This window comes from Arachis ipaensis, chromosome B9 (genome assembly GCF_059453495.1).
Source record: "Arachis ipaensis isolate K30076 ecotype BB chromosome B9, ASM5945349v1, whole genome shotgun sequence".
In the NCBI taxonomy this organism is placed as follows: Eukaryota; Viridiplantae; Streptophyta; class Magnoliopsida; order Fabales; family Fabaceae; genus Arachis; species Arachis ipaensis.
In genome coordinates, this window is record NC_142444.1 from 4,278,544 (window position 1) to 4,291,573 (window position 13,030).

The following is a 13,030-nucleotide window of genomic DNA, read 5'->3' on the forward strand; positions in this document are numbered from 1 at the left end:
TATTCTCAGAATATACTAAGAATATTCTGTTAAAATAGAGAATATGCTGAGAATATTCTGTTAAATCAAACAATTTTTGAACGATGGAGACTAAATTGCAAATTTTAATTCTCTTTAAGGACTAATTACAAACTTTTAAAGTGAAAGGAACAATTTACAATTTCACTGAAAGTGTAGGGACCAACTGTGTAATTTAACTTTTAAAAAATGCATAGATACCTAGTTTTATTAGTTGTGATATACATAACAATAAGTCATGGCTTACAACTTACCAGTGAGATTAATAGATGATTAAAATAAGGGGCACTCTACTATATATATAGATTGAAGTGGTATAGAGAGAGAAAATAAAATTCTTTTATAGTTATTTTTTATTATTTTATTATTATTTAAAGTGTGAATCCTACTTTTTTTTTTCAATCTCTCTTTCATCTAAATAAGTTGTGATGTTTACTACGGCAATATAAATTATTCTTAGTTTTATAAGATATAAACAGATTCTTAAACAAGTTTTTGAATCTTGAATTGAACATCATCAAGGCACACCAACTTGTCTGCTCCACCTTGACATCAAGCTTTGAAGTCGATCCATTCTTGTAGCGTTGGGGTTGCGACTCCAATGTTTTTCATGTCAAACACATTAGCTGAAATTAAACCACATATCACCATAACCATTTGACTTGTAAAGCTGATCAAGTGATCAATAGAAATTATATGATATTGTAACGCTACCAAGAAATTGAAAGAACACATACCAAGATGAATTTCAGGCGTGGCAGCGGCTGTGGCATCCACAATAACAGTTACAGGTTGGTAGTCTAATGCTACGGCATCAAAGACAGTTTGCCTAACACAATTTGGAGTTTGAACTCCTACAAATCAAATATATTAAGTAAATTAGTAATCACAAGAAATGTAATGTACTAATGTAGTTAACTTTATATATTCGTTAAAACTTATAAAAAGATGACACAAGCATACATACGAATTTTAATTTTTTATAAAATATGGAGACACACTATATATATAATATAAAAAATTTTTTAGATATGTGTCGATTTGTCAAATAAGTGTTGCATTAGTTTCGTATATAAAATGTGTCTGACACGCAAAAAACCATAACTTAGTAAAATATTCATGTTTCATAGAATAGAACAATTACTATTTACTCACCAGTGATGACCAGATTGTTAATTCCTGCTCCTTGAAGAAGTGAGTGAAGGTGTGTAGCAAAGAATGCACTGAAGCGAGTCTTGACGAGTTTATAGTCCCCTTCTCTGATTACTAGCCCCTCAACTAACTCTGCACCTGGGCTTCCCTTAGAGGCTGGACCAACTTGACCTCCAGCATAATAATGTCGACGAAAGAGTTCAACATCTCTTCCTAAAGGATCGTTTTCTCGGACAACCTGAAAGCATTTTGGGGCACACAATTTAGCTAGTATATTATTGAATTAACCACCTTAGGAGCTCATGAAAAAGTTTAAAATTCAAAACTTATGTGCATGACCAAGAACTTTCTTAATACTACTCTACACTTTCAAATAATTTCGGAACCACTCATATAAAGATATTTAAAACGTATTTATTTTAAAAACAATTTTTAATAATTAAAATTTAATATATATAATTAATTAAATTATATTATTTTTATTAAAATTAGATCAGACAAATTAATTTAGTCAAAAAATTAGTAAACTAAATTTTGAATTGACTAAATTAATATTTTTTTTATAAAAAAATAACTACAATAATTTTATTATAAAAAATGATTAAAATATTCATATTATATATATATTTAAAATTTAAAAATCATAAATCATAATTTTATGATGACACAGAAATAAGAGAAGGGTTAGGATTTTCGATTCTCAAAATTTATATAATAATAATAATAAGATTATTTTAGTTATTTTTATAATAAAAATATTATAGTCATTTATTTATAAAAAATATTAATTTAAATCGATTAAAAATATACTTCATCAATTTTTTGGTCAAAATTAATTTATTTGATATAATTTTAACAAAAATAAATCGATTTAATTAATTATATGTATTAAATTTTAATTACTAAAATACATTTTAAAAAAAAAGATTTTAAGCGTCTTTATTGGCAATAAAATGAAGAAGTAAATGATTACCCAAACTATGAGAATTCCACGTTCCCTGGCAACTTGCACAGCTTTGATCACGTTTGGGACAATTTCTTTCCCTCCTTTTACAGCTATAGGACCCTCTATAAAATCTTTCTGAAACCATCAAAAACACACAATAAAACCCTTAATTATTTTATTCCCAACACATCCCACAACACACAACATAACATATCTAGGATTTGGGAACAGGCCTGCATGTCAAGTACAAGTAGAGCAGTGCCATTCCATCCTTGTGCTGCCATTTCCAATGGCTCAACTGGCCCAAGCCCAAGCCCAGATTTTGAGCGTAGCAACGGAGGTTTCGCCCAATTGGGTTGCTTATGCTTGTGTCTGAGAGTCAGAGAAAATGAGGTTTTTTAAAGTGAGAATGGATTAGTCGGTGGGTTTGCAAAAGATGAGGATGCTTTAGTGAGAGGGGCAGTTTTGGACACGCGTTCTTATGATGAGCATTTGGCTTACTTGAGATTGCTCCATTTAAAATGCACGTGATAATTGGTTCTCACTTTATAAAAGTCAAGATCAGTTTTCATCAAGGCTTTGACTATGATTGAAAAAACTTGTTTTTATTAGTCATGGTTAATTATATGTTATAATATCTTGAGTCACTTCTAGATAGATGGTTTAAGTTTGATTATAATTTGTAATGAGTGAAAAATTTTGTAACATCGACAATAATGTATTCTTTATAAAGAAATTTTTAGATGAGTATTATGAGGTAAATAATTTGTTATAGTTGCTTATAGTGCTTTTTTAGTTTTTTAAGAATTATAATAGTTCGAAAAAAATTTAAAAATAAATATTATAAAAAAATTGACCAATATTTCCAAAAGTCAATTTAGAAGTGCATTTGAAGAATAGATTTGAGTTGAAATTAGCAACTTGTGATTTTCTCTGTTAGAATGTACTATACAACACAAGGACAAGTAGCTTTGGAAACTTGAAAAGTAAATTAATTACATAGAACATAAAATTATAACAAGATTTAAACTGTAAAATCGTCAAATTTAGTACAAATTTTATAAAATTAGTTGACTCATTAAAAACTGTAATGTCTGAGGATTTTGAAAGTTAAATCGAAATTTTAGCCACTATGCGTATATACATATGGGCAGCAGCAAAGCAAAACATCATACATTTTTCTCATTTTTTTTTCACTCTCTACATTTTAACTTGACAGAGACATAAGCAACTTTTTGAGTCTTGAATTGAACATCATCAAGGCACACCAAGTTGTCTGCTCCACTGTCCCTCGACGTCAAGCTTTGAAGTTGGTCCATTCTTGTAGCGTTGGGGTTGCGACTCCAATGTTTTTCATGTCAAACACATTGGCTGAAACCACACATCATCAGATATGAAATTTGATCATCATAGAGTTATTTTGGAGAAGAATAACATAATGAACATGCCTTGAAGGAATCCATAACACCATAATGGAGCCACAAAAGAAATACACTCGTGTATGTGTTATACTTATACCACAAGATTACAGAGGAAAAGGTAATAATTCACCAAGAAGTTCCTCATACATGCCACCATTCAACAGTATGGTACATACATGTATTTTAGTTCCTCTCAAAAAATAATTTTTGTCTGAAACTAGCATGAAGAATTCCTTTAGTTATAGATTTCATATCAGATAAGCACACACTCTAACAAAGCTGCTGCTAACTAAATTAGGCATCTGCAGAGTTAGATAACTAAGCAACTAAACCAGAAAAAATACATGATCTAACCAACTTCAGCACAAGTTCAAACCGAATTCGATCATAGTTCTCGATTGTGCAAAATATGTGTGCAACTAATAGCAGATACTATTCCAGAGACACTACTCAACATATTCAAGCAAGGATTCAAGAACAAAACATTGAAAGTTTAAACGAAAATACAATATTGTAAAGCTGATCAAATATTTAGAATTATAGGATATTGTAATGCTACCAAGAAACTGAAAAAATACCTACCAAGATGAATATCAGGCGTGGCAGCGGCTGTGGCATCAACAACAACAGTTACAGGTTGATAGTCTAATGCTACGGCATCATAGACAGTTTGCCTTATACAATTTGGAGTTTGAACCCCTGCAAACAAAATGAATTAGTAAACATAAGAAATGTAAAGTAGTTAACTTTGTGTAATAGAACAATTACTATATACTCACCAGTGATAACCAGATTGTTAATTCCTGCTCCTTGAAGAACTGAGTGAAGATGTGTAGCAAAGAATGCACTGAACCGAGTCTTGACGAGTTTATAATCCCCTTCTCTGATTTCTAGCCCGTCAACTAACTCCGCACCTGGGCTTCCCTTAGAGGTTGGACCAACTTCACCTGTCGCGTATAGATGCCGGCGAAAGAGTTCAACATCTCTTCCTAAAGGATCATGTTCGCGGACAACCTGAAAACATTTTGAGAGTCACAATTCAACTAGTATATATTGAATTGTTTTCTTGACTACTAAATGCATGACCAAGAAGCACCCAACTGAGATATTTGTTCAACTTGTTATAATTGCAAACAATTCAAATGCTTATCACAAAGCTATCTTTTAGTGTCCTCATTTTTTACAGCATAACAATATAGGGGGGATAATTCAAGGAAAACAACATTTGATGATAAGTTTTCATTTTCCATATTTATGTTTTCACCAGCAATAATTATAAAAAACACATCTTTCTTATCCCATTTCCTAATGTCAATGCCTACAACAGAAATGCTAAAGAAAAGTTGTATCCATAACTTCACAAGCCAAAGAAAAACACATGTGTTTATCTAATATCCAACAATCTTAATACTACTATACACTTTCAAATGATTTGCCTAATACCCAACAATAATATCGAAATTAAATTAACTATCCACCACATATGAAGTGATGAAGTAAATGATTACCCAAACTATGAGAATTCCACGTTGCCTTGCAACTTCCACAGCTTTGATCACATTTGGGACAATTTCTTTCCCTCCTTTTACCAGCATAGGACCCTGATTTTCTATAAAATCTCTCTGAAACCATCAAAACACACAACAAAATCCTTAATTTCTCCCAACACATCCTACAAAAACAACAAAACACAGCTAGGATTTAGGAACAGACCTGCATGTCAATTACAAGAAGAGCAGTGCGATTCCAAGCCCCTGCTGCCATTTCCAATGGGTCAACAGGCCCAAGCCCAAGCCCAAGCCCAGATTTTGAGCGTACCAACGAAGGTTTGGACCAATTGGGTTGCTTATTCTTGTGTCTCAGAGTCAGAGCACTGCACAGAAGCTTGCAACATGAAAACCACAAATTAGTGAAAAAAGAAAAGAAAAGAAAAACAAAGAAAAGGGAAGTACCAAGATACGAAACTGAGGTTGTTGAGATTGAGAAAGGAGACGGTGTGAGTTTGTGATGTGGTTCTATGGCTATGGAGATTAGACGGTGGCTTTGCATTAGTAAAAGCCACAGTTTTGGCCATGAGTTCTTTGTTTCATATGCTGCAACCTCAAAAATAATACTAATATCAATAACAACGTGAAAACTCAGGTGGAGTCGACTTCACGTGAAGTTGATACTGAGAGTCGTTAAATGAGTTGACTTGAGAGTCGTTAAATGAGTTGACTGATTTAACTAAATTTTTATCTAACGGCTCTCAAGTATCAACTTCACTTCACGTGAAGTCGACTTCACCTGAATTTTTATCCAAAAATAATTGAAGGTGAAAACTCGTGTGATTAATTTCACGTGAAGTTAATAGTTAAAAATTTGTTAAATAATTTAATAAATTTGATTAAATTATTATGTAACGATTTTTAGTTATTAATTTTACATGAACTGCACTCGAGTTTTGACTATATTTAAAATACAGTATTATTATAATATAATCAAAACTTTTTTTTATTTAATTTGACAAAATTACTAAAATGTTAGAAAAAATTATTTAACACTGGTTTATATTTAATTCGAGTTTAAATATGTACATTTAGATAATTTTTAAATAATAAATTTAATAATTAATTGCCTTTTAATGATGAGATAATATATAATTTGATGTATATATAAAATTCGGTTGCACTGTCAATATGCATAAAATTTAAATTCATTTATTTTTTGAAGTTAATTACATTTCTAACAAAGTTAATTTATATTATTTATAATTACAATTGTTAAAATTCAATTTTTTTTATTATCAATTTTCATTTCTTATATAATGATAAAAAAATGCTATCTCTGTGGATTATATAAAAAAAAGATGGCCTCTTTTAGCATTGTTAGTGTGGCAATAAAATTAAATATCAAGCCAATATGATCCAATAGACTGGCATAATAATAATTATTTAAAAAAAACAGATAGTAGAGGTAAACTACAAAATTTTAGTTCTTCAATTACATAATCTATTTGATGTAATGAAATTTTTTTATTTTGTGTTAATGAATTCGTTTGGAACATATATTACAAAGAGAAATTCTTAGGAATGATGATTTTTAGTACTTTTAGTTATTATTTGATTAATATAAATATTCTTTTAATAAATAAATTTTATTAATTTAAGTACATAAATTTTGAAAAAATATAAATATAAACGGTATTAATTTATGTGTATAAAATTTTGATAAATATAAATTTAAATTATACATTTATTATGTATAAAATTTTTATAAATATAAATACAAATTATTATTAACTAAATATCGATAAAAAAAATGATAATATTTATTTGCAAGATAAGATTACTCTTAAAATATTTCTTGAATTTCATTTTTTACTTCTACTTTTTAACCTAACCTAAGCTATCATATACACTTGTATTCCCATAGTTGGCAACATATAAAGATAAAGGAACATGACCCAAGAATAAACAACTTAATTACTTTGAAAATTGAGTCTTTTAATTCCTAACCACTTCTTTTTGTTCTTTATTCTTTAGCCCATATCATTCCTGTTCCTTCGTCTTATTAATAGTACTATTATCATCATCATCATCTATAGTACGTGTGCACATACACGTGCCTAAGGATTAAATAAATTAATTAAGGGATAAAGATAAATAATTCTTTTAATATCTTTTAAAGACATAAATTTTTAACCGTCATAAACTCTTCTATTTAGTCACCAAAAAAAAAAAAACTCTTCTATTTTCAACTTTTTAGAAAAAAAAATATTATTTCATTATACTTCTTATACATATTCTTTAACTACTAAATTATTGTTACATGTTTATTGTGTCGTATAAATTAAAATATATACGTATAAACTACGATTTATTAAAATGAGATTAAATAAATTCTACTTATTATATAATCTGAAATAATAATTTTAATATCTTAATCTAATAATAAATTATATATATATATAATTATATATTGACTGCTGAAGCAAACAAAAGCGATAAAAACACCATGCTAGAAAACAAATGATACAATCACATTCAAACTTTTTAACTTTATCTACTTTTTCCTCATATTTATCTTTTTTTATGTATAAAAACAATTCTAATCTATAACCTTCCACAGGAGTACGTCATTCTAAAACAAAACATGAAATGTTTAGGCCAATAATTAAATTGATGAGAGCCACGTTACGTAATGGACTAATCATCATCTAACTAATTCATTTAAATATTAATTACATATACTAATTAACGTGATCATATTATTCTAATGTGAATTTAATTAATTATTCGAGTGGATAAAAGGTGATCACAAGTCATTACCCCATTGGAATTTTCATTTGAAAGTGGAAATTGATTAAGACAAGATTGAAGGCAAAGACAAAAATTGATTAAAGGAAGAGAAGAAGCTTTTTAGTGTTTGGATGATGCAATATGAAGCGTAGGTATGATGAAAGCGCCACTTGAGGAATTTGAAGGGAGCGTGGAAGGAATGGGGCATGGAGCACTTGAGTATTGTTTATTCTAAAATCTATGTGGTCCATAATTAATGTGAACATTTTTTATTAGGAGATTTTGGAGCATTATGCATGTGTATTGAAAATATAATGTAATTATACTCATCATATTTTGTTTTATAAACAGCCAAAAGGTTTCTGTAAAATGTGACCGAAAGTAAATAAAATAAATGGGGTATATATATATATACCAACCCTAGCTATAGCTAGATCTATCCACAAGCCACTTACATGAATTTCATAGCCATAAACTCTTGGCAAGTTACTCATACTTTGTTGTTGGAAGGTCCATAAAAATACAACGAAAAAACATTAAATAAGTCATTGACCTTTAATTTTAATTTAAAGATAAATAAATTTTTAATTAATTAAAAATATAAAAAATATCTTTAATTTTTAAAAATGTAAGACATCTAAATTTTTTTAAAGATATATTTGTTCTCGTAAATTTTAGACAAAAAGATTTAAATATCTCGTATTTTAAAAAATAAAACATATTTTTGTATTTTAATTTGTTAGAGATTTATTTATTTTTGAGTTAAAAAATTTAAGATCTATTTATTTTTTCTCAAATATTAAATTTATAGTCAAATTTTCTCATGTTAAGGTTAATAATATTACATGGAATTTTAAAATTTGACAATAATAAATTATTGACGAATGGTAATATATTGGATTTGAAGAAAAAAATTGACGGTAAATTGAAGTGAATTTTTATTTTTTATTTTTTTTAGTAGCTCTAGGCAAACCATCATACACATGTAAAATGATTTTGTTCCTAATAAATTTGTGAAACAATGATAGTGATTTTATATACCATCAATTTTTAGACTTCTGGACATCCTATAATTTAAGAGAAAACAAATTTAATGATAAAAAATAACAGTAAAAGATAAACATTTTGTAAACATTTATATCACGTGCGTGATATTCATGATTATTATGCAATGATGCACGGATATTGATATGAATATGGGATATGACATGGGACACGTCGACACGTAAATTTTAAAATTTTATAAGATACGGAGACACGGATACATATAAAATATAAAGTATTTTTTAGATAAATCTTAATGATATTTTATTGATATTTATATATAAATTATTTTTTAAAATTATTTTTAATATTTTATTTTAATTATATCAAGTATTTAAAATATTTTTTATTTTAATAAATAATAATATATACTATATCTAAATTCATTTCAAAAATATACGTTAAGAATAAGATTGGACATGCTGACAAGTAATGGTATTTAGGTGTGTCCGAAGAAGAATTTTTTTATTTTTTATTAAGACATGGTTGGACACAGCAGACACGCGTATCAGACGAGTGTCGGTGAGTGTCGTGTTCAAAATGTGTCTGATACACAAACACGACAACTCAACAAAGTGTCCGTACTTCGTAGTTTATTAGTGTCTAATAACACTACAAGAAATAAGGGGTTTAGCCACAAAAAAAATCGTGGCTAAACTCTAAGATAACCGTAGCAACCATACATTGGCCACGAAAGAATATTTATGGTTAATCAGAGGTTGCATTTTCAATTTGCCACGATTCTAGAGTTATTAGCTACAGTTTAAACATCATGGAGACCTTCAAGGAGCCACAATTTGTATATCATTGTCCACACATAATGTCGTGGCTAAATAAGAATAATCAAATCGAAAAATATAATGCTACCACACTTCATCCGGAGCTTAATTTGTGTAGGTCGAATTTTTCAGCCACAATTTTTTTTATGGTTAACGTTGGGTTATTTAATCACACTATTTTCGTAGCTAACCCACTCTATTTTTCACGTACAATTCGTGGCTAATTTGTATTAATTTGCTCTAATCGAACAATTTTATTAAATTTAAATTATATTTATATATATAACATTAATAACAAAAATCAACCGTTTTAAATATATAATATCTAACATTTTTTATAAGAAAATACTAATAAAGATTCAGTGTAATGATAATAAGAATAATAATAATAATACAAGTCTAAACTTATATATAATAAGAAATAAGAAAAATTGTAACATAAATAAAATAAATCTTAATTCCTTCTAGAATAAATATATTTAAATTTTAATTATTACTTATGAAATACACTAATTAAATGTTAAGTACTTTATCATTATATTTTGATAACAAAAATTTGTACAAAACTGCCAACTGAATTTTGGTTTCTTCATATTCATAGTTTTTTCTCTAAAATTTCAACCATTTCTCTAAATTTATCACACGTTCTAAATTTTCAGCACCTAAGACCTTTTCAATTTACGGCATTGCTCTACGGGTCATTACACTCAGAAATCGTATTAATAAATTTGCGTCATTATCTTGACTTTGTCCATGCTCATCAAGTTTCATAATGTCTTTTTCGTCATTTTTCAAATGCCAAACTTGAATTGTCGTCCTTTTGCCAGTTGTGATTTCTCCCGCAGAAGTGTCTACAACTGAATACAAAATTGAATAAAAGAAATAAACTAAATATTAGAACTCAAAAAATCACGTAAAAATTTGAAATTTCATTTACCTTTGACATTCACAACTAAAGGGTCATTCTAATATTTTCTGGTAGGTACAGTTGGTTGAGACTTATTTCGTCCAAACTTTCTGTAAATTCTTTATTGTTGTTGATATTATGTGATGATCGTAGTTCTGCTAAAAGTGCCTCTCTTAAATTATCACATTTTTCTTCACGAAAGAATCTGCTAAAAAGACCAACAAATAACACCAAAACGAAGAAAGAAAAAATAGTTATTTTAAGTTCAGAGGATACCTATCATATGATAGGATTCATATAATGTGGTTAAGAAAAGTGCTTTCAGGTGCTGCAGAAAAGTAGAAATTAAAAGACAACGTGAATAATGGGAAGTTATATTGAAATTTGTCCTGATTACTTTGACTTTCCGCGAAAAGCTAACTCAGAAATTAAGCGCATATTAAAATTTTAAATCTTAAAAATTCAGCTTGGTCATTGTTGTTTAGATAGTCTTTTAACTTTCTTTAATCTTAAGAATATTTTTTTCTATTTCACTATTTATTATCTACTAAATATACTTTAAATTATTTTATTTTTAATACAATAGTTATTTATTTATTTTTTAATGGTCAAATATGATTAAAAATTTCAATTTAAATTTAAATTTTGAGTCTGTAGTATTTTTATCTTTAATTTTTATTATAATAATAAATAACCAAAAAACTACTTTAATAAAGGGTAAAAAACCTTAATAAGCCAAATCAAGAATCATGTAACGTAAATACGCCAAAGCGAAAATCGTTTCAGCAATAAGCCAAATTATATTTTTATATAATTCGAACCATGCTGGTTCGAATTCCATTTCTACATAATTCGAACTAGCTTGGTTCGAATTATACACAAACACATGCATACACGTAAGTTCGAATTACACACAAACACACACATAATTCGAACCAGCTTGGTTCGAATTACACACAAATATACGCACACACTAATTCGAACCAACTTGGTTCGAATTACACACAGTAATTCATGGTATAATTCGAATTATGCAGTTAAAAAATTAATAATTTATTTAAAAAAATTTATTAAAAAATTAATAATTTAAAAATTAAAAAAATATATTTTTATTTCATACGTTAAAAAAAGCTAACAAAATATTTAATTACGAGACTTCTTTAAAATATTAATGAGCTATCAATTCGAATTCCATACAATACTTTTCTGTCCATTTTTAATAGTTCATGAATATTTTTTAATAAATTTTTTTAATAAATTTTTTTAAATTATAGTACAAAAAATATTTTATCCTATGTAAAACAATTTAAAAAAAATGGCTTAAAAAATGTTAGGAGTACTATAAAAATTTGTAATGTTATAATAACTTAGGTAAATACATGCATGTACTCAAATTTTAAATAAAATACTCTACATAGTCAATAATAATTTAGAAATGAAAGAAAATATTTTATTCCATACAAAATAAATAAAAAATATATTTTATTCTATACAAAATAATTTTAAAAAATGGCTTAAAAGATGTTATGAGTACTATAAAAGTTTGTAATATTCTAGTGATTTAGGTAAATACATGATAAAAATATTTTTTCTTTAATTTCTAAATTATTAGTGACTATGTGGAGTATTTCTTTAATGTCCTAAGTCATTAGGACATTACAAATTTTTATAGTACTTCTAACATCTTTTAAGCCATTTTTTAAATTATTTTGTATAGAATAAAATATTTTTTTGTGGTATAATTTAAATAAATTTATTAAAAAATATTCATGAGCTATCAAGAATGGACAGAAGAGTATTGTATAGAATTCGAATTGCTCACCATATCATTTGAATCAGAGTAATTCGAACTTCCCTATGCGTAATTCGAATCATGTAATATCTCACCATATAATTTAAATAATTTTATTAAAAAATTATCATGAATATTTTTTAATAAATTTATTTAAATTATATCATAAAAAAATATTTTATTCTATGCAAAATAATTTAAAAAATGGCTTAAAAGATGTTAGAAGTACTATAAAAATTTGTAATGTCCTAATGACTTAAAGACATTAAAGAAATACTCCACATAGTCACTAATAATTTAGAAATTAAAGAAAAAATATTTTTATCATGTATTTACCTAAATCACTAGAATATTACAAACTTTTATAGTACTCATAACATCTTTTAAGCCATTTTTTAAAATTATTTTGTATAGAATAAAATATATTTTTTAATTATTTTGTATAGAATAAAATATTTTCTTTCATTTCTAAATTATTATTGACTATGTAGAGTATTTTATTTAAAATTTGAGTACATGCATGTATTTACCTAAGTTATTATAACATTACAAATTTTTATAGTACTCCTAACATTTTTTAAACCATTTTTTTTAAATTGTTTTGCATAGGATAAAATATTTTTTGTACTATAATTTAAAAAAATTTATTAAAAAAATTTATTAAAAAATATTCATGAACTATTAAAAATGG

General features: G+C 27.0%; 2 protein-coding genes across 3 annotated transcripts; both read right to left on the reverse strand.

The window, feature by feature from the left end:
* Positions 1-343: 343 nt before the first annotated feature.
* Positions 344-2,564, reverse strand: LOC148543561 (putative inactive nicotinamidase At3g16190). The gene is made up of 5 exons (XM_088500055.1): positions 2,350-2,564; positions 2,144-2,251; positions 1,174-1,408; positions 756-872; positions 344-644 (listed from the first exon to the last, which is right to left on the reverse strand). The coding sequence occupies exons 1-5, from the start codon at positions 2,398-2,400 to the stop codon at positions 571-573; spliced, it is 585 nt and encodes a 194-aa protein (XP_088356181.1). The 5' UTR covers positions 2,401-2,564; the 3' UTR covers positions 344-570.
* A 522-nt stretch (positions 2,565-3,086) lies between these two features.
* On the reverse strand, positions 3,087-5,623 carry LOC107618604 (putative inactive nicotinamidase At3g16190). Of its 2 annotated transcripts, none has more exons than XM_016320712.3 (6): positions 5,490-5,623; positions 5,251-5,410; positions 5,046-5,159; positions 4,317-4,551; positions 4,120-4,236; positions 3,087-3,487 (listed from the first exon to the last, which is right to left on the reverse strand). In XM_016320712.3, the coding sequence occupies exons 1-6, from the start codon at positions 5,609-5,611 to the stop codon at positions 3,414-3,416; spliced, it is 822 nt and encodes a 273-aa protein (XP_016176198.1). In that variant the 5' UTR covers positions 5,612-5,623; the 3' UTR covers positions 3,087-3,413. The 2 variants fall into 2 exon arrangements, with proteins under 2 accessions (XP_016176198.1, XP_016176199.3); XM_016320713.3 differs by having other exon boundaries at positions 5,251-5,421; positions 5,503-5,621.
* Positions 5,624-13,030: the final 7,407 nt, after the last annotated feature.